The 26926-nt window shown below is 39.3% G+C and overlaps 1 protein-coding gene across 1 annotated transcript in view; it reads right to left on the reverse strand.

Moving 5' to 3' along the window:
* Window positions 1-26722, reverse strand: part of LOC125466330 (epsilon-sarcoglycan-like) — a 51467-nt gene extending 24745 nt beyond the window's left edge. The window contains exons 1-5 of the mRNA XM_048560691.1: window positions 26642-26722; window positions 18412-18540; window positions 16583-16737; window positions 13488-13560; window positions 9924-10122 (exon numbers count right to left, since the gene is read on the reverse strand). Coding sequence (XP_048416648.1) covers window positions 9924-10122; window positions 13488-13560; window positions 16583-16737; window positions 18412-18540; window positions 26642-26678 — 593 coding nt within the window. The 5' untranslated portion in view covers window positions 26679-26722. The remainder of the gene's footprint in view (window positions 1-9923; window positions 10123-13487; window positions 13561-16582; window positions 16738-18411; window positions 18541-26641) is intronic.
* Window positions 26723-26926: the final 204 nt, after the last annotated feature.

Consider the following 26926-nt stretch of genomic DNA (forward strand, 5'->3'; position numbering starts at 1 on the left):
GATTTTTTTTAACTGAATTCAAATTCTAACTTCTACTGTGGTGGGATTTGAACCTGGGCCCCAGAACATTTCCTAGGTCTCTGGATTAACAGTCGAGCACTAATGCAGCTGGACTATTGCCTCTCCCATTTAATAAAAATATCCAATTTGTCTTCACATTGACTTGAATCAAAATAATCGAGGCATCTGCACAATCCTTCAACCTTAAGTCCACAAAAAATTGGATATGGCTTGTCATCATACAGCTGTCTCTATCTTCATAGCTGGCACAGAGTTATCTGGGCAGAAGAGCACAGCTGTAATTTTTCATGCAGTTGTCGTCAGATTCAATTGTTGCCCTCTTTAGCACACCACTCAGTTTTAATTCACATCTTCTCATAAATATCCTCATCGGATTTGGTTTCGCCGCATAATTTTAATGTCAGACAAAAGTATGCTGATAAGGAATACCATATCTTTTGAGAAAGCCACATTGTGGTAGCAGAGCAGGGACAGAGGTGTCAAAATCTTTCACTGTTGCAATCAGCCAGAAGCAAGGAAAAGCCTGATTAGACAGAATGTCAAAAATTTCTTCCATGAAGTTTTTCTCCTGCTGTGAAACCACTTAAGCTATCAGCAATATTCAGGCTCAAAACATTCTAATTTTAGCTTGTCTCGGTTCAGCCTGGCAACATCAGTGCCTTTTATTTTTTATTCCAACTCAGCCTTTGTGCACTGCAAGCATAAAACTAGTGATGTTACTCCTATGCACTTCAATCAGCCACACAGAGGCCCAGCAAACAGATCATGGGAAGCCAATTTAAAAAGTTAAATATGTCCTTTAAAGACCAGAAGAAAAATATCCACTTCCATTTGTTGGCTCGTTGATCAGTTCCCCAGATTTTAAGCTTCTACAATGCCAAAACTGATGTGGAATTCCAGAACAAGAAATTTACTGCTTCTTTGAGAATATTTTAAGCACTTCTTTTGAAAAGGGATACAAAATTTCCAGTATACTTACTGTTAATAGCTTGGAAATTTAGATCATTCTGTTGCTTGAGTGATCTTTTCATTGTGCAGCTTCAACGGGTTGGTATTTCAAAAAAATATAATTTGACACTAGTATACATTTACCTTTACATGCACGCCATCTACTGGTACTAAAGGTAAAACCCAAAAGAACTCCAGATGCTGGAAATCAAGAAACAAAAACAGAAATTGCTGGACCCAAAACATCAACTCTGACCTCTTTTCACAAATGCTGCGAGACCTGCTGAGCTTTTCCAGAAACCTCTGGTTTTGGTCCTAAAAGACTTTTTTTTGTAATCAGAGGAAATAATCTGCAGTGTTCTTTCACTCATACAGATGACCATACGATTTTCACAATGAGGGCAGTAAGGTGTCCAGTACAGGTCATGAACTTCTGCGGCAATTAGTTACCATTTGTAAACTTTCAGTAATTAACTGCCACTCATTAATACCTCACTGTAAATCGTAATAAAGGGGAGGTCGACCTAGCCCCCGATAACTAAAACTGAAGCACCCAGAGAGGCTCGTCTTACTCTATGATCTATCAAAAGAAGTGTGAAAAGTGCTATAACCTGCCTCTCACTCCCAAACTCTTATAAAGGAGTGGTTAAAAGAAATAAACCCCTGACACTGACTCTATAATCAACAACTAACAATTTATTTATCTAACAGTGAACAAATTAACCGAACTATTAACAAACTGAACAAATTCCCCTGTAACTACTAACAATTCCCAAATAAAACAAAATTCTAATGGTATGTTGTTCCAATAAATACATGTACCATTAAACCAAAATTTAAAATAAAAATGTTCATAGTCTGTCCAAATTACATCCAGGTTACATCTTCTGGAATGCTCTGAGTCTTCTCCATTGATCTTCCGTCAAGCTCATTCACTAAGAGTGCCACAGTACCTTTACTTAGATGATCCTTTCTCAAAGAGCTGAGAGAGTTGATTTCCTAGCAGATGGAGTACTCTTTCAGCTGATTTTACAACTGTCCCTATTTTTATGCCCTTGATGATAAATCAATTTCTTACAACAGGATCGGTGCTATGTTGTCAAAACTATCAGATTTAAATTTAATTGTTTTTTACTATCTAAGTACCTGTTTTAAATTAATTGGCTAAATCAAAACTTATTGCCTTGATAACAAAACAAAACTGCAGATTGACCTGCTAATCGTCCAGACTTTTGATACAATTCAGGTACTCTGTCTATCTGCAAGGCCACAAGCTGCCCACAGACTTTTTTTTATCCTCAAGCATAGAAAAAGCACTTCTTATTTTAAAGAGACCACATACTTACTTGCCTCCTATCACTTTTATAGAGATCAATATTTTACAAACACCAGATTCTAACATCCTGCCTTCTAATTCACAAGTACTCTACCCAACTTTGAAACACCTTCCCCCTTAAGAGAAAAATGAACCATCATTATGAACGGATGATTTTTTTTTCCCTAAACCTTAACATCATTATATTACTAGATCCATTGTTCATTGATCAATAGTTACAGGTTTCATGCTAATTCTATATACATATAACATCAAACACTATCATTTCTATCTTATATACGCATTTTTCTTTTAAACTCATGATAATGCATTCACAATAACATTTTCACAACCAGCAACATATACAATATGTAAGTTAAATGCTTGTAACATAAGACTCCAAGAAAATAATCTGGTGTTCTTGCTCTTAAATCTTTCCAAAATGTTAAAGGATTGTGATTGGCATACATAACGGTCTCTGAAACACTGTTTGCAATGTAAATATTAAAAATGCTGTAGGGGCATTACCAAACTCAATAAGTCTTTTCCAATGGTTGATTTTTTTTTTCTGGTGGATATTGAGTTTCTTTAAAAAATAACCAATTGGCTTTTCAATTCCACAATCATCCTTCTGCAATAGCACTGCTCCAACCTCTACATTGCTTGTGTCGATGATGATTTAAATGGTTTCAAGAAATTTGGAATGTTTAAAATGAGTGTGTTGGTTAACACTGCATTTAAGTTCTCAAATGCCTCCTGACATTGGTCTGTCCATTGAGATTTTGTGTTTTATTTTAACAAATCTGTCAGAGGCGCCAGCATGCTAACAAATTTTGGTACAAATTTCCTGTAGAATCTGCTCAAATGCAAAAATTGTCGCACTTCCTTCTTTGAGGATGGTCTTGGAAATTTTCTGATGGTCTTCATCTTCACATTCCTCGCAGTCATCTGTCTGTGTCTGAGGTTGTGCCCTAACAACGTTTCTTCCACTTTCGCAAATTTTGTATTTGTTAACTATTTTGTATTTGTATTATGGCCAACTTTGCTTTCCATAATCTCTCAAAGAACTCTGCCAAATACTCCATGTGATTTTTCCATGAATGGCTAAAGATCACTAAGTCCTCTATATTGACAGTGCAGTTACTCAATCCTGCCACAACTCTGTTTGCAAGTCTTTGAAGTGTGGCTGGTGCACTTTTCATTCCAAAGGGCTTTACTTTAAATTGGTATGTTCCACTTGGGTTGACGAAAGCAGAAACCTCCTCCACTCTCTGAGACAAAGGTATTTGTCAGTAACCACAAAGTAAGTCCAACTTTGTGATGTAAGTGGTTCGTCCTTTTTTTCACACAGTCCTCCAGCCTTGGAATTGGGTATGAAACTGATTCAGTCATAGTGTTGACCTTCCAATAATCCATGCAGAATTGTTGAGTATCATCAGGTTTGGGAACCAACACGATCAGCAAACTCCATTCGCTTTGACTCAGCTCAATGATGTCTTCCTGGAGCATTGCATCCACTTGCTTCTGAATTTGTGGTGCTTTGAGATGATTAATCCTGTCGGGGCGTTGTCTATTTGGAACAGCATTCCGTACGTCAACCTCATGTACTGTGGTGTTAGTCCTCCCCATTCTATTTCTATATATGTTCTCAAAGCACTGTAACAATTGTTTCAATTCAATTCTCTGTTTCTAGGACAGATAGCTCACTCCCCAATCCGATTCCTTAAGGGCTTCCTTGTTATTCAATTTATTTCGAGGCGCATCAAAATCCACATCATCTGGATTTGATTCCTCACTGAGTGGCAGTAACTAATACCTGTTTCTCCATTCCCTCTGTTCCCTCTCCTTGTCATAGTAAGGTTTCACATGGCATACTTGTATTTTTTTTCTATCTGGAATCCTTACCAGATAATTATACTGACATAACTTCTTCTCAAGCTGATAGGGACCACTAAACCTTGCTTTGAAGGGATCTCCTACCACTGGTAACAGCACCAGTACTTTATCTCCACAGGCAAGCCTATGAGTTTTAGATTTCTTATCTGCTTCTTGCTTCATTATATGCTGTACCATGTTCAAATGCTTTCTGGCCAATTCACCTTATGCATTCTGATTCCTTTTCCAAGTAGGCTTTATGATATAAATCCTTCATCATCTCATCTTTTTGTTGTGACTCCATTAATCTTTCAGAACTAAACACCTCGGCCTGATCCTCTACCTGCTTAGCTTTTTCTTTTTACCATTTCATCAAACAGGGTGTCAGCTAACTGGCCCCTAACTCCTTCATCTTTCTCTTTTGTTTATCCTTCTTGTTGTAGTTTATGGCTATGAGCTTGTGTCTCGATATAGTCCAGAAAGATTCCAGGACATTTTCCTTCTAACACCTCAGTTCCCTGGTTTCCTTTCAGCCTCTCCACTGCAATGGGCATCACTCCAGCCCTTGATCCGGCTATATGGTTTCCAAGAACAGACTGTATTCCTGGAGTAGACACTCTTTCAATCACTCACACTGTCACTTCCCCAGAATTGATTGGACTTTGTAGCCTTATTTTAGACAGGGGAACACAAATTCTCTCTCCATTTATTCCATAGATTATCACACCCTTAGGTAACATTTCAGAAGGAGTGCAAATAGTTTCATCTCTTACTATTAAAGACTGACCAACTCCCATATCTCTCAATACTTTAACTTCTTTACCTAATCCACTGTTCTACCTAAGTAAATCTTACCCACACAGGTGAAGTCTTTGAAAAGATCGGGCACTATCTTACTTTCCAGTCTGTGAGTGGGCTGTGCACTCTCCTGCAGCTTCTTGACTTCTCTTGGAATTTCCTACACTACCTCAACTAATCCTACTGGTTTAGCCTCTTTTACCACATTTCTTTCCCCTGTGCCTTTCTTAAACCACCAGCACTGGGACTTTGTGTGTCCCACCTTATTGCAGTGAATACACTTGAGGTTTTTCACCTCTTTCCCACCCTCTTGGATTTCTTCTTTCACATGTAGTAAACTGTTCAGAGCGTGATCTACCTTTTGTTTTTTATTGAAGGATTTCCCACTTTCCCAATTTCTATCCCTGACAGAATGAAATTGCTATCAGAAGCTAGATTTCGATTTATGCACTAACGCATGTACATCTGCCATCTCTGCAGCTCTTCTCATTGTTTTAACTTTCTGTTCCTCAACATGAGTTCTTAGCAATTCTAGAAGTGAGTTTTTAAACTCCTCAAGCAGAATAACATCTCTAAGATCCTCTTTTGTCTTTTCTGACATTAATGCTCTCACCCATCTATCGAAGTTGCTCTGTTTAATTCTTTCAAACTCAGTAGTCTGACCTGGTTCCTTTCTTTTACATCTGAACTATTGCCGATATGTGTCTGGTACCAATTCGTAGGCACTCAGTATACTCCCCTGGCACATCCTGTGACAGCACTGTAAACACCTCATTAGTTCTGCCTCCCAACTTGGCCTGAAATAAGGAACAATAATAGAAGTTGCTGGAAAAGCTCAGCGGGTCTAGCAGCATCTTGTGAAGGAGAAAACAGAGTTAACGTTTCAGGTCCAGTGACCCTTCCTCAGAACAGTCTTGATAACAACACAAAACTGTGGCTTGGCCTGTTAACCATCCCGCCTTTTGATGCAAATGTTACAATTGAGGTGCGGTGTTTACCTGCAACTCCACAAGCAGCCCACAGACATTTTTTTAAAAATCTCCAAGCCTAGAAAAAGCATATCATTTTTTAAAGAGATCACGCACCGCTTTAACCCCTATCATTTTATCAACATCAATATTTTATAACACCAAATTGTAACGTCCTGCCTGCCAATCCAACTTTGCAACAAAAGATATTTATAATGTATGAGGGCAGTGCAGTGACTCAGTGGTTAGCACTGCTGCCTGACAGTGCCAGGGACCCGGGTTCATTTCCAGTGACTGTCTGTGTGGAGTTTGCATGTTCTCCCTGTGCCTATGTGTGTTTCCAAACGCTCCCACATTCCAAAGATGTGTAGGTTATGTGGATTGGGCATGGGAAATGCAGGGTTACAGGGTTACGGTGAGGACTGGTGGGTCTGGGTGGGATGCTCTTCAGAGGGTAAGTGCGGACTCAATAGGTTGAGTGGTCTGCTTCCACACTGTGGGATTCTATGATATTATCTTAAAAAAGAAAGTTGTTTGGAATGAAAAGCCAAAATTTTGAGTCGTGATAGAGGCAGGACTGAGGTCAGGAAAATGAAAACAAATTAGAATCTCTGGTTGCGATTCCCAATCTGCAGTGCCTTCTCAAATCCATTCTATTTTTTGTCGCCTTTCCAACAGGCAGAAATGTATCCTTGAATGTGACTCATGCACACAGTTCTTCTGAGGCCTGTGTCACCATTCTGAGGACCACAGGAAATTTGAATTTCCTTTACCCTGCTAATTTTGTGTGCTGGTGTGAATTTTGGAAGCACATGCTAGGTTTGAAAGATCATGACACTGGGGAAATCCACTGAGAAGTCAGGAACGTTGCAACAGGTAAGCGCTAAATATTTTACCATTTTCACAATTGTTTTGTAATATAGATAGCTTTTTAATGCAGTTATTAATCATAGTGCTCTGTCTTGAAAATCTAAGTTAACTGTTACAAAAAAAACAAAGTTGCTGGAGAAACTCAGCAAGTCTGGCAGCATCTGTGAAGAAAAAATCAGAGTTAACATTGAGGGTCTGGTGACCCTTCTTTGAAGGACACCATGAACAGTGCTTTCAAGCAGTACCAGCACTGACACCCAGTTTGGGTTCTGTCAGGGCCACTCAGCTCCTGTCTGCATCATAGCCCGGGTTCAAACTAAAAATTTGACATGAGAGTGATAGCCCTTGACATCAAGCCATGTTTGACCAAGTTTGGCATCAAGGAGCCTGAGTACAACTGGAATCAATAGGAATCAAGGCAAAAAAAAACCTCTCTGCTGGTTGGAGTCATACCTGGCAGATACGACGGTTGGTTGTCAGTCATCTCAGTTCCAGGATGCCTCTACAAGATCTCCTTCAGATGCTTCATCAATGCCCTTCCCTCCATCATACAGTCAGAAGTTGGATGTTCCTTGGTGATTGTACAATATTCAATATCATTTGCGACTCCTCATATACTGAAGCAGTCTATGTTCAAATGCAACAATTTCTGGATGATGTCCAGGTTTGGGCTCATAAGTGGCAAGTGACATTCATGCCACACAATTGTCAAGCATTGGCCAACTCCAGTAAGAGACAATTTAACTACCACCCATTATATTCAATGGTGTTATCATCATTGAAGCCCCCACCACCAAGTTTCCAGGGGCTTACTATTGGGTTTGCCACATAAACAGTGTCTACAAGAACAGGTCAGAGCCTAGGAATACTACAGCAAATAGCTCATCTCCTGACTCACCACCACCTACAAGGCACAAGTCAGGAGTGTGTTGGAATACTCTCAACGCTCCTGGATCAGTACAGCTCCAACAAAACTGAACACATTTGACCCCATCCGGGGTAAAGCAGCCCACAAACATCCAGTCCCTTCACCATGACATTCAGCAGCAGCTGTGTGCACTATCTATAAGATTCACTGCAGAAATTCACCAAAGATCATTAAACAGCACCTACCAAACTCACACGCACTTATATCTAGAAGAATAAGTGTAGCAGGTACGTGGGAACATCGTCACCTGTAAATTCACCTCCATGCCACTCACCATCCCGAATTGGAAACATATCACTGTTCTTTCACTGTTGCTGGGAAAAATCTCAAAATTCCCTCCCTAAAGTTATTGTGGCTCTACTTACAGCACATGGACTGCAGTGATTGAAGAAGGTAGCTCACCTTCACCTTCCCAAGGGCAAAGAAGAATGGGCATAAATGCTGGCTAGCCAGCAACACCCACATCCCACAACTGGGTGAATACTGAAAACATCTTTGCTGTCCAAAGCTTTTAAGGCAAAATCATGGATAGCATATGATGGAATGAGCATCTGATGAAACAGTTACAAGAGTAATAACTGTTGGACTAACATATGCACATTTACAATGACAAATATTTCAGAAATCAAGTGATAGATGATCCTGAAAAAAAAATGTTCCTTGCCATTTCCAATGTGAAGCCTCATAAAATTAACATATCTGGTCTTTTCACATACAATTAAAAAGACACATAAAAGATCTGGAAAGCTCTTGAAGACAAACTCAAGCTAAGGATTAACCTCAGGAATTACACACTCCAACTCATGTCATCCAGAGAGCAGTGCTGAGACCTGAGGACCAGTCTGTCAGAAGGTTACCACAGCAAAGGGCACGAGTGTGACATTTCCAAAGAGGAGATTGTCAGCGAGGTTTAATGCGTTGTGAGCTTTGTTTTACTTATTTGTGTAATTATATCAACTGGTGCCTATGTACCAGCATGTAAACCTAACTATGAACACAAAGCAGCCCTTCAATATAATGCTATTATTTCAGTCTTTATGACAGAGACATTATCAAAAATTAATTAATCGTAAATAATGCAACAAAATAGTTGATATCGACAAAACCTGAGGAACTATATGAACATAAGCTGAACAAAATGTGGAAAGTTCGTATGGTAGATGTATATAGGAGCAGAATGTTCCACTATTGAGTGACTCTTTTTCTTGATTTTTACTAAGTTAGTTTCTGCTCGGTTTCAGAATAAATTAGAAAAAAGAAACCAACAAAGACACAGAATCAGCACAATGGCTTGTTCAAGGTAAAATATTGTAAAATATAGGCAGTGACTAGACCAACTAAAGTTCTGCCTCGAATCTAGTACATTTTGTTTGAGTAGATATGAATTGCCTTGACTTTCATGAGCATTGCAGTTAGTTTCAGGGAACAGTTAATAAGATGTTGCTATTGAATTATGTTTCTACGCAGCACTTTCTAGAACTTCCGGCTGCCTTTCCACAGGCAGTGGATGCAAGATATATCTTAAATAGTATCAATTTTAGGGTGAATTCTTAACTTAAAATACTGGATGAAAATGGATTTTAAATTTGGAGTGGTGCAATTAATGCTCCATTCTTGCTCTGATCACACAGGCTGCCACATTACCAGGTCCTCCTCTTTGAAGGAGAAGCTAAGTGCATGTTTGAATCAGGAAGGACTCTCGTTAAATTCTTTCGAAGAATGGACAGGGGACACTGTTTGAAAGCTTGAGATAAAAATTAACAAAGCAGCGCAAGAAGGTTCCACTAGCGACTGTTCACAAAATGGCCCAGGGCGTATTTCAACGCTTTTCTAGCGGGACCTGCAGGAGCAGGGTTAACTTTCCCACCACAAGAAGTAAAATTTGAGTCGCTACATCCACCTGAATGCCCAGGTATCAAGTGGCACCTGATTCAGTAAACAAAATGACTAATTCTCTGCACTCCCATAACTGGCAAGCTTCAACATAACTCCTGATGTCACTGCAATAGAAATTAGTATGCATTTTTAAAAAAATCTGCTTCCTTTTTAATTTGCTTTTGAAATGGACACATTTTGACAATATTAGTTGAGGGTTTTTACTCGTAATAGTTATTTGATACTGTTTTACCCACGAGAAAACATGCACAAAATTGCACTAACTTCACCCTAAAGTTTTTGAAATGTATATAAATTGTCTCACCCTTCTTTTCTTCCTTCAATAGGCAAAGGGACTCGGCCTCCTCTGTCTAATGCAGAAGTGATGTTGATTATGGTCAAATGATTCGAATCCCAAATGCTCTGCACTCTGCCCATGAATTGTTTTTGAACTGCAAAGACTAATACCTCCTCCACATCTTTGTTTTTCACAAAGAATTCAACTTGGTACGGAAATTTCAACCCTGTAGCAAGAAGGAACTTCAACTTAACATGACTGTCGAATATGAACAAAGTTCCCTGTGTGCTTTCCAAAGTGAACCAAGTTCTGCATGCACTAACTGCTGTATTAGATCTGACAGAAACCATGTCAAACCAATCCTTTCCCTCAGGGTAACAGTACAGTATCTCTTCAGTACAACTGTTGGGTAAATATTGTTGTATTCTCACAATGCTTAAGTGGGGCAGCATGGTGGCTCAGTGGTTAGCGCTGCTGTCTCACAGCACCGGGGTCCCTGATTCAATTCCACCCTCTACTGACTGTGTGGAGTTTACACATTTTCTCTGCGCTTGTGTGGGTTTCCTCCAAGTGTTTGGTTTCCTCCCACACTCCAAAGATGTGCAGTGTAGGTGGATTGGCCATGCTAAATTGCTCATAGAGTTCAGGGAGGTGTAGGTTAGGGGGGATGGGTCTGGGTGGGATGCTCTGAGTGTCAGTGTGGACTTGTTGGGCTGAAAGTTCAGTTTCCACACTGTAGGGATCCTACGAATCTAAAGAAAGGAAAGGGGTGTGAATGAAGAGATCAGTTGTCATGATGAATATGTGCAGTCTTTCAATGGTAACTCTAATCCAGAAGACCTAGAAATTGGTTTGTTCAAGAAAGACCATAAGGCTCTAAGGTCCACTTGATATTGGATCCCACATCTCATATACTTTCAGAGTGTGGTTTACTGAGCATTCCCTGACAGCTCATTCATTAGGTCAATTGTATTTCAGGCCACTGACCAGGATACAGGATCCACTATATTGGAACATTGACACTCATTTTACAGCCACATAACAAAAGCCTGGGAGTTTTAATTTGAAGTTCTTTCCAGCTTTATGTTTTCAATAAGTAATCTCAAAACAAAACACAGCTGTCCAGTGCATTGTCACATTTCTAGGCTAATATCTGCGAGCCAGATAATGAAGATCATCAGTCTGTATTTAAGATTGCATTATATGTTACACATCATATAAGGCTCAAGTGCAAACCAACATTGAGCTGGTTCTGTATTGTATCCTTGGTATTATATGATGGGAGATCAGACCTTCTCAGGAATGTCTCGTAACATATAATGTCGTAGGATTAATAAAAGATCTCTCATAATTAAGGATTGCCTAGGGCATTACAATCACAAAGTAGAATTTCAAATTCAGTTTTTTTTAGAGCAACTTGATTCTCATAACAAAGACCTCAACTCAGATAAGGGTATTGACAAGTTGAGAAGAATGAGTTGGCTAAGTTGACTAAGTGGTAGGTCAGCAGATAAGCGATGACAGGCATTTAAGCAGATATTTCATCAAGCTCGGCAAAAAATTTTCCTGTCAAAAAGGACTTATTGGGAAGGATGAACCACCCATGATTAAAGGGTGCTTAAAATCTGTATGCAATCAGCTTACAAAGTGGGAAAATTAGTGGTAGGCCCAAGGATTGGGAATTTTCTTAGAAAGCAGCATAAAATGATTAAAAAGCTGATTAAAAAGGGAGAAAATCATTTCTAAAAGTAAATTACCAAGGAATGTAATAAGAAACAACAAGAACTTCTATGGGTATATAAAAAGAAAGAGGTCAGCTAAAGTCAGTGTGGGACTGTTGGAGGATGAGATTTGGAAAATAACAGATAATTTAACCAACATTTTGTATCAGTCATCACAATGGAGGACACAGTGAACAGGGTGAAGTTAGGGTCCCAGGGTAACCTCTGCCTTTTACCATTGTGACAATACAGTGGCTTCAAGAGGTGTATTTTGTCCTAGTTTTTATTTTGTGAAGATAGGTTGAGATAGCGGTGTTGAGCCAATAAAGGAAACAGCTTGTGAGGCCTTGGGGTCCTTTTTTGAAGTTAGGGCAACAGAAAAAATCTGAATGGGTGGAGTCAAACTCCCACAGAACCAGGATTTTTTTTTGTTTAAGCCATCACTAGCAGTTGCTAGCGTCTTGAAGCTGGATGTGGAAGCTCTAATTCCTCTTTCTGCTACAGGTAAAAGCTGGCATTCTCCTCCTAGAATTTCCACTGCTAGAATTGTATGTGTGACAATCTATTTTACTGAATTTGCCTTTGCCAAGGGTGTGTTTGTGAGATACTACCATATTGGAACAGTTAATTAGTGGTAATTAATAATACTTAATTAGCTCAACATTTTGATAGAGATACAGTTAAGCCAATTTTTTTCTTTAATTTTTACTTGTATTTTAACTGTTGTGTAAAAATAGTGTGTTTTGCTTAACATTGAGTAATTTGACCAATCGAATTGCATTTGAAACATAACATTTTCCGCTTATATTTAAAATTTTTTTAAAAAGTTTAGACTATTTCCTCAATAAATTTTTAAAAGTTTTGTTCTTTTCCATAACACCATGCTATATTGACATGGCTATAATGCACTTGAGTCATTCATGCTAATTCTGGCCATTTCTAGAGACTGATGACATTCCCTGTTTTTACTGCAGATAGTAATTAGCTGTCCAATGTCATGATATTATCAATGACACTAGATTTTCTTCAAACATAATCTGTAATTCTATTTTGAGCAATGGGACTATCTTGATGGGAAGATATAAAATCAAACTTGCTGGTATACAAGCAAAGTGATGTGTATCATTTGTTGGTTTTGACATGTTCATGAAAAAAATGCTGTTTATTTTTTCAAAGTGCAATTTTCCGTAGCTCATCGTACTAAACAATGTCTAAAGGTCAAAATAAAATGGATCTCTTAAAAATTGACACTGTAAATAAAGACAATTCATTCGTTAAGATTTAAAAGGGACCTAAGGGGCAACTTTTTCACACAGAGGGTGGTGCTTGTATAGAATGAGCAGCCAGGGGAAATGATGGAGATTGGTACAATTACAACACTTAACAGGCATCTGGATGTGTGTATGAATGGGAAGGGTTTGAAGGGATATGGACCAAGTGCTGGCAAATGGGACTAAATTTATCTAGTATATCTGGTCGGCATGGCCAAGTTGGATTAAGTGTCTGTTTTCAAACTCATCATCTCTATGACTCTGAGTCTATTTGGAATTATGATCAGGCAACAGTAATGAGGAAACTCATCAGTTAATGGAAAATCAGGGCAATACTGCTATGTACTCAAAAGATTATTCTCACTGTCCAGACACAACCTGGCAGAGAACTGCTCAATTTTTAAGAGAAACTGAAGTGGCAACGTGATTTCAAAAAAAACAGCAAGCTCATTACCAAAAAAAGTGGGCATACCATTGTATAGCAACATTAAGCTTAACTTCTCAAAAGAACTCTGCACATATAATAGGAAACATCAGTTTCTCAAAAGCAATCAAACTTCTCATTCCTCAAGTAAACAATTAAAACTGTAGCTTCTCACCTATTGTCTGTTCAACATTAACGATGATGTTTTGACTTGTTGTCTCATACGTTTCTCTATTATATGCAGTTACCTAATCAAAAAGAATAACAATTAACCTCAGAAATTATATATATTTTGCAGTACGTTTAATGCCTGGTGGAGAAATGGGGATTTATTCAATCATCATATTTCAATGTTGCATGGATGTCAGCGTTTAAGTCAATCTTTGAACACTTCAAAAATCTCATTAAAAATTGAAACTGAGTTATGCACTAAGTATAAAATTGAGCCACCATTGCAGGTGTGAGTTGTCTCTATTTTAGAATATAATTCAAATCTAACGCAAAGAATGGTTGTGTCTTAAACTCCCCTGCATCTGCAAAGCACAGCTTGTATTGTCTTTTAGAACCTAATCGCAAGGTACTAATAATTAAAATACCCATTAGCAGGATGAAAAATTAAAATAGACCACTAATGTAGCCTGTTTTAGCTGAACAGGAAGATCTATTTAATCACCAAATATATGCAAAAAAACACCTTTTGTAGTCTCTGCCCCACCTGCACCAACAATAATGACTTTGTCACTCACTTTCATCTCCCTTAATATATTCTTCTGTTTTATTCCAGGGCAAAAATAAACCATAATGTGGTACAACTAATCATGACAGGTGATGGGCTGCATGGTATTGAGCTCCTCACCCCTTTTAAGAAGATAATCCTGCCTCTGACCGCCCCAAGCAGTTTACTGTCCCAGTCCCTGGACTGGTATCGGAGGCTGCCGTTGACCTACTGTGCCAATATCCACAGACTAAAGGCTAGCTTCCTGGACCTGAACGGGGACGGCTGACAACTATGGCATGCTTCCTGGCTTTGATCTGTGCTAAATGGCACATAGTACAGCAGTACAGAGAGCCTGGTGTTTCTGGTTGAACAAGGCAGGAATTCTATGATCTTCCATGTAGGCTCCAAATGACTGAGTGCTGAGAGAGCAAACAAATAGTCCATAGGTACAGCATAGTCCAGCTGAATGCGTCTTCCTGAGCACAAAGTGTTGTTCCTGCAGCAATGCAATGATCGGTGCCATTGTGGTCCAAAGCACAGCATTGAGGTACAGAAATGTAAGTGAATTTGAGATGTTTTATCAGGGTCTTAGAAGCTGGCACATGTAGGTCGTCAATGCCCATTGGTATAGAGTGCATGTGGCCAGTGCTGCTGGAGCATACTCTGTGATGTTTGTGCCTGGTGCTCAGAAAGGTCCTGTAGAACAAGTTGTGATGAATTCACCGACTACCTGCTCTGTCTTTCAAGTTGAAAATTCTTGGCAACTACTTTTCTCACAGTGGGTAGTAGGAATGGAAGCTGTATGTTAATGACATGATACATGCACTTAACAAACCAGTAACTAGCAATAAGCCCTCAAAATAAGGATCTGGTTGCTCCTGAGAGAATGTCAACTTGACACACACAATTTAACTAAAAGATACAGCAAGTTGCTCCCTATAATCGAGCTAGACCTGTTGGGCTTCTCAAGTGATTATGTCCCATTTTTTGCCAAAGCCCATGTTCAGGCCCCAGTAAGATTCTACCCAAGGGACCTAAATTTTTATAGTGAAATGAGAGCATCATAACAGAGAATCAAATAATTGAACAGAATCATACTGCATGATTTGATTGAGTATTCATGATAGCTTTTTTTAACATGAGCTGGACTGGAGAGGAACATCCCTCCATTCAAAGTACCCTGATCACTACTGAGTTAGTTACTGAGCAATAGTAGAGAGAAAGTAATCTGAATTTGTTTCTTTAACACCATTGACTAATTCCAGTAAACTTCAGTTCTGGACTCCCTGCTATCAGAAGGATGTTGTTAAACTTGAAAGGATTCAGAAAAGATTTACAAGGATGTTGCTGGGATTGGAGGGTTTGAGGTGCAGGGAGAGGCTAAATAGCCTGGGGCTTTTTTCCCTGGAGAGTCAATAGAGAGGTTGAAAAATCATAGGAGCATGGATAGGGTGAATAGCCAAGGTCTTTTTCTCCAGAGTAGGGGAGTCCAAAACTAGAAGGCATAGGTTTAAGGTGAGAGGGAAAAGATTTAAAAGGGTTCGGAAAGGGCAACTTTTTCATGCAAATGGTGGCGTGTGTATGGAATGAGCTGCCAAAGGATGTGGTAGATGCTGGCACAATTAGAACATTTAAAAAGAGTCTTTATAGGTACATGAATAGGAAGGATTTAGATGGATATGGGCTAAATACTGGCAAATTGAATTAGAGCTGTTCAGGACTTTTGGTCAGCACTGAAAAGTTGGATTAAAGAGTCTGTTTCTGTGCTATACAACTCTGTGACTTTATCTTCCAAAGACAAAAATCTTTAATACAATTGTAGTTTGTGTGTAAAATAATGAAAGAAAATAGGAAAGCAGCCCAACAGGTGATGCAAATTCGGGATTTGTTTTTAATTATAATTACAGCTGACATTTTGTTTTTGTTATTAATTAAATATTTAATTAATACAAAATACATTTAAACTGTTAAGAGAAAAATGTCAATCTGAAAAAAATCCTATTGCATTAAATATAATTTTACAAACAGCATGTAGAAAATTAAATTTAGATCAAAAACATTTAATGTCCTTAGTTTCACTGAAAAATATGGTAATGGTATTCCTGCTATAGGACACAGTAGCAATGAGCAATTTTACAATGAGGTAAATATGAACTATTGTTGAATTTTAAATTCTATTGTATGGTTCTTGTACCAAAAACCATTCCAAGACTAAAAGTGGTTTTTAAAAACAATGCAACATGGCCCGAAACAGGCTGCAGACATAACCTGACCACAGATTGTGGCAAGCTTTGGGAGATGTACATGGAACAAATGTCACTGTCTACACTGAAACTACATTTTATCTAAAGACAGGCCATTGGATCAATGCCAAGAAATTGACAAATCCTGTTTTATTTGCATGTGCATGACAATTTCATGTCAACAGTTAAAAGGCCTACCTGCCAGTTAGCCATCTTGGCAAGACAGCATATTTAGACTGTGGAGATTTTACTGATAATTATATGTATATTATGAAAATGTCAAGGTAGTTTCTGGTGGAAATATATTACTTTAATTATTCTCTGTCCAACGTCTTCCAAAGTTGGTGTGCCATAAAGCATTCCATCATGGTACGCAGTCCGTTGTGTGAGGCGAAGCCACCGTGGCCGATCTGGATGATCATCGAGATTCGCACTGAATGTAATAGAACTATTGGTAACTATACCTAAAATAGAATTAAATGGCAATTTTACTGTGCATCTCCATAATAATGAAATGAAGTTTCTCCTGTAGCAAAAATGATTAAAGGTATCAAGTTCATATCTACCTTTCACTATTGTCAGGAGGATCCTGTGATATAGAAGAGGACATAGAATGTATAGCACAGAAATTGGCATTTCAGCCTAACTGGTTGAATTTGATGTTTATACTCCACATGAGCCCCTTCCTCTGGCTCTACCCACCTTGTCATAGCCTTCCATTTGTTTCATTCATGCGTTTATCTAATTTCACCTTAACTGCATCTGTGCTACTCTCCTCAATGGCTCTTTCTGGGAAAGAAATTTTACTTTCTTATGAACCAAAGAAGAAGTTTCTCACGAATTCCAAAATTATATTTATTAAATGACTATCTTAGATTTACATCTTTTATCTTAGAGTTGTGGCGATTAAATTTAATTTCTTCAAATCAGAAACTGTTACAAATTATAAAAAATGATAGGAAATAAGTGGAGCTCCAAGTCCTCTTAATGTTTCAGGGTCTACAGTCACCAAGCAGAATGGAGATACCAAGGGCAGAAACACTGAAGTGATAGTTATCTACAGGTAGAAACTTCGCTGAATCTGTTTGGTAATTTTGACCCAGGTGAATGAAAGAGTGGCATTGCCACAAAACAACACCATCACAACATCTGAAATCTGGAATTGGGACAGTGTATTAGGCTAGTTTTCACATGTCCTCAAACTCAACTTTGTGTCTCAGTTAAACTTTGTCTTCATCTGGCCTGCTGCATCGTAATAATCTATCTTTACAAGCAAGGCAAAGATATCCCTGAGGCTTTCCAATTATAATGAATCTCTCTCCTTTAAATTAATCTTTATCGAAATTTCCAATCTCTTCTTATCTGGAACCAGTAGACACATCAGAGGCTGAATATGTTGCCGTGAATGATTACACAAATCTACATACACTGGAAAGCTGAATGTTCTTTACACTTGAACTGTCAGATACAATTTGCATCAGTGCTTAACCACTTAGAATTGAGTCAGATTGAAGACAATATTAGTCCTTTTACCTCAGAACAGAGTCTTTGGAAAAGTTGTTTCTTAAAATTTGAGCGTTGAATCTTTGAAAATATTTTTGCAAATGCAACCAGAAATTCACTCAATGTTGTGCTCCAATTGTTTATACCTAATCTTATCATAAGTGCTGTATCTTGTGTAGTGTATTTAAGTTACACACATAAAGGATACATTTACACTGGAGCTTCCAATTTCAGCCTGCCATTTCCAAGCAGATAGAACTTTGCTTGATATCTATCCGGCTTCAAATGTAGCTTTCCTATTTAGGAGATAGCTCTATGAATCCCTGTGCGGCTGCAATATCAAAGCTATCTTCCCAGAGACAGCAGGAAAAGTCCAATATTCATACTGTGGTCAGGTCAGTTTATAAAATATGTAACAAGCCTCGGAGGTTTTTGCAAGCCAATTTTAATACCACATTGAATATAAACTCAAAATATTGCACCACCACTTTTAGAGAGTCCTGTTTAACTCCATCTCTCAATATATATATACTGCCAGTTCATCATCTATGCACAGCTGAAATTTCTACAACAATGGTAAACTTGGAGCAAAAATATGACATCAAAGAAACAATAAGTAGAACTGCTTTGCTTACCCTTAGCTTCCTGGAAGGATTGAAATCTTACTTGATAGTGATCCCTCTCCAACACATGGAGGAACAAAACCCCAACAATAGGTTTCACTGTCTGATCAGCAAATATGGAACATATTGTAGTGAGGAGTGCTGTAAAGTAAAACACAGATCAATCAAACAAATGTAATTCAAATAATTTTCTGAAACGCATTTGGAGTGACACTTTTGTTTTAATTTGGAGTGTACTGTAAAGACATTTCTCTGGCAGGATATTGCTATCCCTGACAAGGTCAGCATTTACTGCCTTTTCCCACTTGTCCTTGAATTGAATGACTTTGTTGAGTCCATTTCTGATGACAATTAAGAGTCAGCACCATTACTGTAGATTTGGAGTCACGTATCTGCCAGATCAAGTCAGGATGGCAGACTTTATTAGTGGACTGGGTAGGTTTTGTTTTGATAGTGAATGCTACCATTCATGGTTACCATTACTGAAACTAGTTTCCAAATCAAGCTTTTTAAAAGATCTATAATTTGCATTTAAATTCCACCAATTGCAGTGATGGATATCACTGACCATTAACCTAGGGCATTAATGTAGACTACAGGATTGTTATTTCAGTGACATAGCCTCTACCCCACCATCAGCCTCTAATTGTGCAAAGAAAAAAGTGCCATAAATGAAGTACGATGTGTAATGTTAGAGTTTGGAAATTATAATATGTAAGGATGATTTTCATCTCCAGTTCTGGTAATTCACTCATACTTGTAGACGGCAGGAAACTGGGCAAAAACACATCCTGCTAAATCTGTACAATAGAGCTTCTACCCCCTGACCGAGAATTGAACCCAGGCCGTGGCAGTGAAAGTACCGAATCTAACCACTACACCACCAGTTAATGACCCCATTTCTGAAGAAGGGTCCCGACCTGAAAAGTCAACTTCCCTGCTCCTCTGATGCTGCCTGGCCTGCTGTGTTCCTCTATGAATCCCTGTGTGGCTGCAATATCAAAGCTATCTTCCCAGAGACAGCAGGAAAAGTCTCTGACTCCAGCATCAGTAGTTCTTACAATCTCCTGCTAAATCTCTGCTCAGTTCATATACTGTTGTGATCTTCTAGTGTCATTTTAAATTTCATAGGCCAGTTCCCTTTTTTGTAGCTCCTGCTGGGGAGTTTTAGCATTGGGTCAGGTTCCTCCAACTCTCCCTCTCATTTGGGCAGCATGTAAAGCTCAATAGCTCACCTCTTGCGCCTCAGAAGAAATTCATTCTCTTCTTCAGGCAGTAAAGGCATCAAGGCGGCAACATCCACTAAGTCCATTTCAGATTTTGAGATATCTTCAACAATTGACGGAGAAGGACAACTCCCTGACAGAAAGGCAGTGGAGGAGCTGGGTACATTTTGTTCCTGCACCGTTTGTGAGTTTGCAGCTTTCATATGGCCCACATCGTTGTTCAGGGTCATCAAACCTTTCTGAACTTTATGCATTACTGGAGCTGACTTCGCGTCGATCACACCTCTTACTCATGCAGGGCCATTCCCCCAATTCCTTCATCAAATTTCATCCCCTGTCTTTCTGCCTTAGTGCAGTTTCATGTCCAGTATTGACGTCCTTGCTGCTGTTTCACCCTTGCCCTGTGTTTGGGAAGATCAGATTTAACCTGGCGCGGAGTCTTCCCCCTATTAGCAACTCTGCTGGAGCTGCACCTGTAATTGCACAAGGGGTGGTCCTATAATCAAATAGGAACCGGAACAGTTTGGTATCTGGTGACACTGTCCTGTAGGGTATTTCATTAATCCTGCCTTCAAAATTTGAACTGCCCTTTCTGCCAGACCATTGGATGCTGGATGGTATAGAGCTGTGTTTATATGACAAATGCCATTCGAATTTAGGAAATACTCAAATTCCCTGCTGGTAAATGGCGGGCCTGTGACCAATATTTCCAGGAGTTTGTGTATTGCAAGAGATGCACCCAGTTTTTCTATCACCATCCCTGTGTTCGATGAATGAACTTTATGCATGTCCAGCCACTTTGAGTGGGCATCCACAATGAGCAAGAACACTGAGCCGATGGAAGGACTTGCATAGTCGACGTGTGACCAAGTCCAGGATTTACCCAGCCATCTTAACAGATTTGGGGAGCTGCTGGAGGTAATTTTTGTCCATGTTGGCACTCTGGCCACTGCCCCAGCAGCATCCAGTTTCTGCATCCAATCCTAACCACCAGACATAACGTTTCACCAATATCTTAATCTTGGAAACTTCTGGATGACTCTGATGGAGTTCAGCAATGGCCTTTGCTCAAGGCTAGTCATTCTTGCTCCCCATAATACTATGCCATTCTCTACTGTGATCTGGTCTCTCTGGATCCAAAAAGGTTTCAGCTCTGGTTGTGATGGCCTTTTGGTTTTCCCCATCACCACTAGCTATTTCAGTTTTGCCAGGATCGGATCTTTCTGTGCCCAAAGTCAGTTGTGACTGGAAATGTGTCCAGAAAATTTAAAACCATTATGGACTCTACCAGTGGCAGTATCTCCAGTGGGGTATCTGCCAGTGGGAGGCAACTCAGTGTATTCGTGTTTGCTAACTGGCCTCCTCTGTGCTGTTCCAACTTATAATTAAGCACACTCGGTATTAAAGCATATCAGGGAATTCAACCCAGCAAGAGTTTGTGGTCTACTATTATTATTACAAATTTAAATCCATAAAAGGCATTGGTGGAACTTCCTGATTCCAAATATGACCACCAAACATTTGTTCTTTATCTGGACATATTTACGCTCTTCATTAGCTAAAGTCCTGGATGCATACACGAGAGAACATTCCTCTCAATTGGGCTACCCATGAGCTAATACTACCCCAATGCCACACTGGGAGGCATCACATGTCAAAAACACCAGATCTCGCTTGGGATCATAGTGTGCCAACACCTTAGAGGATGGTAGCGGTTTCTTCACTTCCCATGGCTTGGCTACATGACCATTTCCAAGGCTGACCCTTTAAGAGTTGATTCAAAGGTGCTAGGATGGAGGACAGGTTATGTATGAATTTTCTGTAATAATGCACCAGCCCAAGGAAAAACCTAAGCTCCGGTACAGACGTGAGAGCCCACGCACCTTTGATTACCCTCACTTTATCTTCCTATGGGTGTAACACAGTCTTGTCAATGCTGTAGCACACAGTCACTTGGGGTGCCCGGAACACATGTTTTTTTCCTTCTAAGGTTTACACCCATCTGGGATAAATGTCTAAAAGGACTATTTCCAGATTCTGTAAGTGCTCCTTATTGGTTTTCCTGGTTATTGGCACATCATCTAGATAAATGGTGACCTGGGGTAGACCTTTTAAAATGTTCTCCATCATCCACTGAAAAATTGCTCAGGCTGACGATACCACAAAGGAAGACTCGTATGTTGGTACAAACCCTGATGGGTATTAATTATAGTATATTTCTTGGAATCCCCATCTAACTGCAATTGAAACATTGCAGCTGGATAGATATGCAAAAGAAAAAAAAACTGGTTTACTGTTTGTTTAAACTTCCCACAAAGGCAAACTGAGCCTTCAGGCTTCACAATCGGTATGACAAGTGCTACCCAAACTTCAAACTGGACTGGTTTGAAGATTTCTTCTATTTCCAGCCTCCTGATTTCTGCCCATAAGATAAATAGTACTGGGTCGGTCTTTCAGACTCATGGAATTGCTTCTTGGCCAACATGCAAGGTGGACTTGGCTCCTTTGATAGTCCCTGGACCTCCCTAAAAATCTTCTAGGTATTTAATTAATACTACACCGAGGCAGCCACTTTCTAAGTGAAAAATGTTGAGCCAATCTGGGTGAATCTTTCCCAAACAATTTCACCCTATCAAGCTTGGGCCCAAGCCTTTTATTACAATCAGTCATAACTGAAGCAGCCACTTCTCATAAGAGATCAGAACTGAAGTCGTACCCTTCATTTGTAAAATTTCTCCAGTTCTCAGTCTGCCAAGGTCTTACATAAACTTAAGGGTTCAAGTCCAGAGCAAATTTTGCCTCTGTGATCACTGAAATGGCTGTGCCAATATCAACCTCAATGAAAAGCAGGTGACCATTTAATTGGATGTTTATTTTGATTGGTTCCAATCTGGATGTTGCCAAATTATTAAACTGTTCCAAACCACATGCAGGTGGGCTTTCTCCTGGATATTGGCCTGTGACTTATCTTACCCAATCTCAGTATAGTGGGACTCTTGTGCTGTCTCGAGTCTGCATACCAGCAGCAACCACAATGACTTGCCAGCCTGGAATCTGAAGAAAATTTTAACATTTGGCCAAGACATGGCTCTGTTTTGAGATTTTGCTGTGGGCTGACCCAGTGTCCTTCTGTTCAGGTTATGTCTTAAGTGAGGCTGTGCAATTGCCTTCACTCAAGTGGTGGTTTCCCCCAGCTCTGTTGGACTTGCCAGGATGTCTGCTTCCATCAGAATACCCTGCAACTCAAATGCTTCACTTGCTACATTTTCTAATGACAAAGTCATTTGCCTCTTTCAAGTCCAGCTGGTAGGTGCTTTTGTATGGTCACATCATTAATGCCACATACCAAAAAGTCTTTCAGCATCTCATTAAAAGGGTTAGACCAAAGTTACATGCCCCCCCGTTATGTTAACCTCATCAAAAACCCCAATATAGATTCCCTTGGTTCTTGAATTGCCAAGTAAAACTAATAGTATCTCAAAATTAGAGAAGACAGGGTCATAATATTCCTCAACTAAATTCATCAACTCTTGTAAGGGCTTTAGTATCCAGTGCCTCAGAAAAAGTTCCTAGTACCTGAGGAAAGGCATGGGTCCACAACCCTACAGGAGAATTACTTGTTGCTTTTCTTTTTGCCCCAATGTCATTTGCCCAAAGAAAAACAAATGCCTTCCACGTACTGGGCCAAGTCCTCAACAGCAGGATCAATCAAGTGAAGCTTCCCAAATAAAGGCACGATGTCAGAAATGCTTACCCCAACTCAAAGATAACTGTTGCAAGTGAATTTCTCCAGGAGCATGCTTTTTTTTTCTCTCATTGCCACTGAAATAACTCCACAGAGGCTGGTATCCTTTCACCAAGTCACTCTTTATTTATATGGGAAGCAGTGTATCCAACTTCCTCAAAGTCAGATCTCAGAATGAACATAAGCTCTGAACACTTCTGTTTATGATTGTCAGCCAGGCCTCCCTGATTGGACCAATTTAACAGCACAATCAGGGAACCCGCATTCTATGACGTCTGCCTGGCTGACCTCATTACAATCAATACAATCTAACGTCAGCTCAATAAAATAAATTTTCCCTCCTACTTGTTCTCTTTGGATAAACACTCTGCAAAAGTTTTATATTGTGAAAAAAACCAGCAACAAATAACAGAAGAAAGTAAAGACACACAACAAAGAAGGAACCATCATCAGAAAACATCCCAAAAAAAACACTCAACACAACAGAGGCAGAACTCATGACAGTGAAAAGCTAAGCTCTGAAAGCCAGAAATAGGAAAGCCGAGAAGTTTAAAAGCTAAGGAATAAGTAGGTCAAAAAGTCACAGAATTTACAGTAAATTTATTTAGATATGGCTTTCTACTTTTCAAATAATGAGGAATGATGTCAGTGCTAGGGCCTCGATTATTTACAGTCTGCTATATTAATGGCTCCGATTAAGGGATCGACGTATTGTATCAGATTCATTAACAGTATTTCAGTTGGAAAGACAACAAGTTGTGAGGATGATGCATAGAATCTACAAAGGAACATTTATAGGCCCTGACAAAAGTACTGAAGATTTGCACTCCAAAATTTGCTTTTCCCCTTGCAGGCTGTTTCAATATAGATACAACACTGGCATCCACCCAGCAGTAGGGAAAATTGCCCATGCATTTACTGCCTATAAGTAATAAGACAAATTCAACTTGCTTGGCTCCTGATTTATCATTTTATTCTCTATCATTAACCTTATTTAACCTTATTTAAGGTCAGACCTCTCAATTCAGAGACATCAATGCATGAGTTCCTCAAGTAGCATCCTAGGTCCAGCCTTCTTCAGCTGTTTCATCAATGACTATCCTTCCATGATAAGGTCAGAAGTGGGAATATTTACTGGCGATTGCACAGTATTCAGCAACATTTGCAGCTCCTCACACCCGAAGTGGTCCATGTCCATATGCAGCAAATCCTGGACATCCAAACTGGAACTACTAAGTAGCAAGTAACATTTGAACCATACAAGTGCCAATGAATGGCCATCTTCAGGGAGAGAGAACTAAACTATCTCTGGTTAACATTAAATGGTATCACAATCACTGAATTCTCCACTAGCATGCCTTAGGGAGTACCAGTGACTAGAAACTGAACAGTTTTGGATTATATTCGACATGGACAGGTTGGATCAAAGGGTCTGCTTTCCATGCTGTACAACTATATGGCTCTATGGCTCAGGAGCAGTCATGTAAACACTCTGTTAACAATAGCAGTCAGAGTCAATAGACAATAGATAGACCATGGATAGTAGGTGCAGGAGTAGGCCATTCGGCCCTTTGAGCCAGCACCACCATTCACTATGATCATGGCTGATCATCCACAATCGGTATCCTGTTGCTGCCTTATCCCTATAACCCTTGATTCCACTCTTTAAGAGCTCTATCCATCTCTTTCTTGAAAGTATCCAGCGATTTGGCCTCCACTGCCTTCTGGGGCAGAGCATTCCATATATCCACCACTCTCTGGGTGAAGAAGTTTTTCCTCAACTCTGTTCTAAATGGCCTACCCCTTAAGTCCTAATAAGTCCTAACACTTATTCTTTAAGCAGAGCTCTAAGAACTGCTGACAATTCTCCAACTGGCCTGGGCTGTGTCAAGTACAAACTTAAAACTATTTCCTTGGTTTTCTATCCCCAGTGGGCCAGGACCACGATGTGGGGGTCATATGGTGGCCTGAATCCTGCATTGTGTGGGTAACAAGGCATTCAGCAGTGATACTCCCTGATATGTCAATTAGGGACCAAAGAGCAGGCCTGCTGTTCAGTTAGTGACTATCAGTGAACTCTTGAAGCCCTCCAACATTGGAACAGATGAAGCCTGACATTTCAGTTAAGGAATATACAGGAGGCTTCACTTTGAAAGCACTTTCTCTCAATCTTATTAACATTTAAAGATCTTAAAAATGTCTTCACGATCAATGGTAGTTTACCATTGTGGAGAGAGAGCCTTTTCACTAGGCCACTTGAGACCACAATGGACCATGACAGATTGTGAAGGACTCAGAATCTGTTTGAACTGCTGATTACCCTGTAAACTGCCAGAAACTGCCTCTTGACAGGGAGCCTGGTTCTCAATGCCCCTGGGGGTCACTAGAATCTTCCAGTAAGCCTCCAAGAATGGATCTTAAGATTACTTTAATTATAGTTAATTGAGTACTCATCTGTTATTGATAGGTAGCCCAGCCAACATCGATCCAGCCTAGAGGCAAATTGCCCAGGGGTGGGAGTAATCACCAAACTGACACTGGGCTGGTGCTATGAATTTTCTCACACATCTGCCTTCACCGCTCACTATTCAGGGCTTAAAACACCCGCTAATTATTTTTGTTTATTAAAAAGATAATCTATCTCAGGTGGTACAACAATCGAAAGATTAACTATACAGATATTAAAATTGCCACGACACAGCAAAAAATATTTTTCAAAATATATGTATCACTTGGATTAGACCATCGAAACTAAACCATTTCATTTGCAAATTATGATGTGTTCTCTTCTGTTGGTACATCTTGATCAGGACTTTGATTAATACTGTAGTTTAAAACTTTATCATGGAACAAGCACTATTTTTTTCCCCAAGTAGTTTCCTTGTCAAATTTCACTATAAATACATTGAACATAATGCAACCATGGCAATTTAATTTTTAAAAGAAAAAAACTCTCCTGATATAATTTTTTGTAAAACACATCCTGCTTATCTACTCAAAGTCTGACTGGTTAAAATAAACCTTAATAATGTTAAATACAGGAAAATGCTTTATCAAGAGACTTATAATTTTGGATTGAATTCAAATGTTATTTCAAGGACAGTATTGATTTATATACTCTGTTCAGAAACTGAAGCAGTGGTTCATAAAAACAGAAATGTTAAGTTGCCAGATAAAACAAACTCATTTTGATCTGTATTTTCTAATGTAAAGCTAGAATGTTTCATTAATTAAAGTAATGGAAAATTTTGTAAAAACACTGAAAACTTGCCTGCAGAAACATAAATCCAAACTCTCTGTATCGCCATCTTCCTCTGAAAGGTAAAGAAAAAGTGCTTTGATTTTGACTGACAGCAACATAAGGAAGCCGCTGGAGCATTCCAAACTCGGAATAATTAACTGCAGATGGTGGTACTATTTTGGGAATTTTTTTTTAGCCACTCTCTTTGTATACTCACTAAAAGAGTATGTCTGAACTTCTGAACTTCTAAACCTGTCAGAAATTAAACTCCACATATCACATTTCTTATTTTGAAAACAAAAATGGTGTTCTCTT

This window comes from Stegostoma tigrinum, chromosome 31 (assembly GCF_030684315.1).
Source record: "Stegostoma tigrinum isolate sSteTig4 chromosome 31, sSteTig4.hap1, whole genome shotgun sequence".
NCBI lineage: Eukaryota > Metazoa > Chordata > Chondrichthyes > Orectolobiformes > Stegostomatidae > Stegostoma > Stegostoma tigrinum.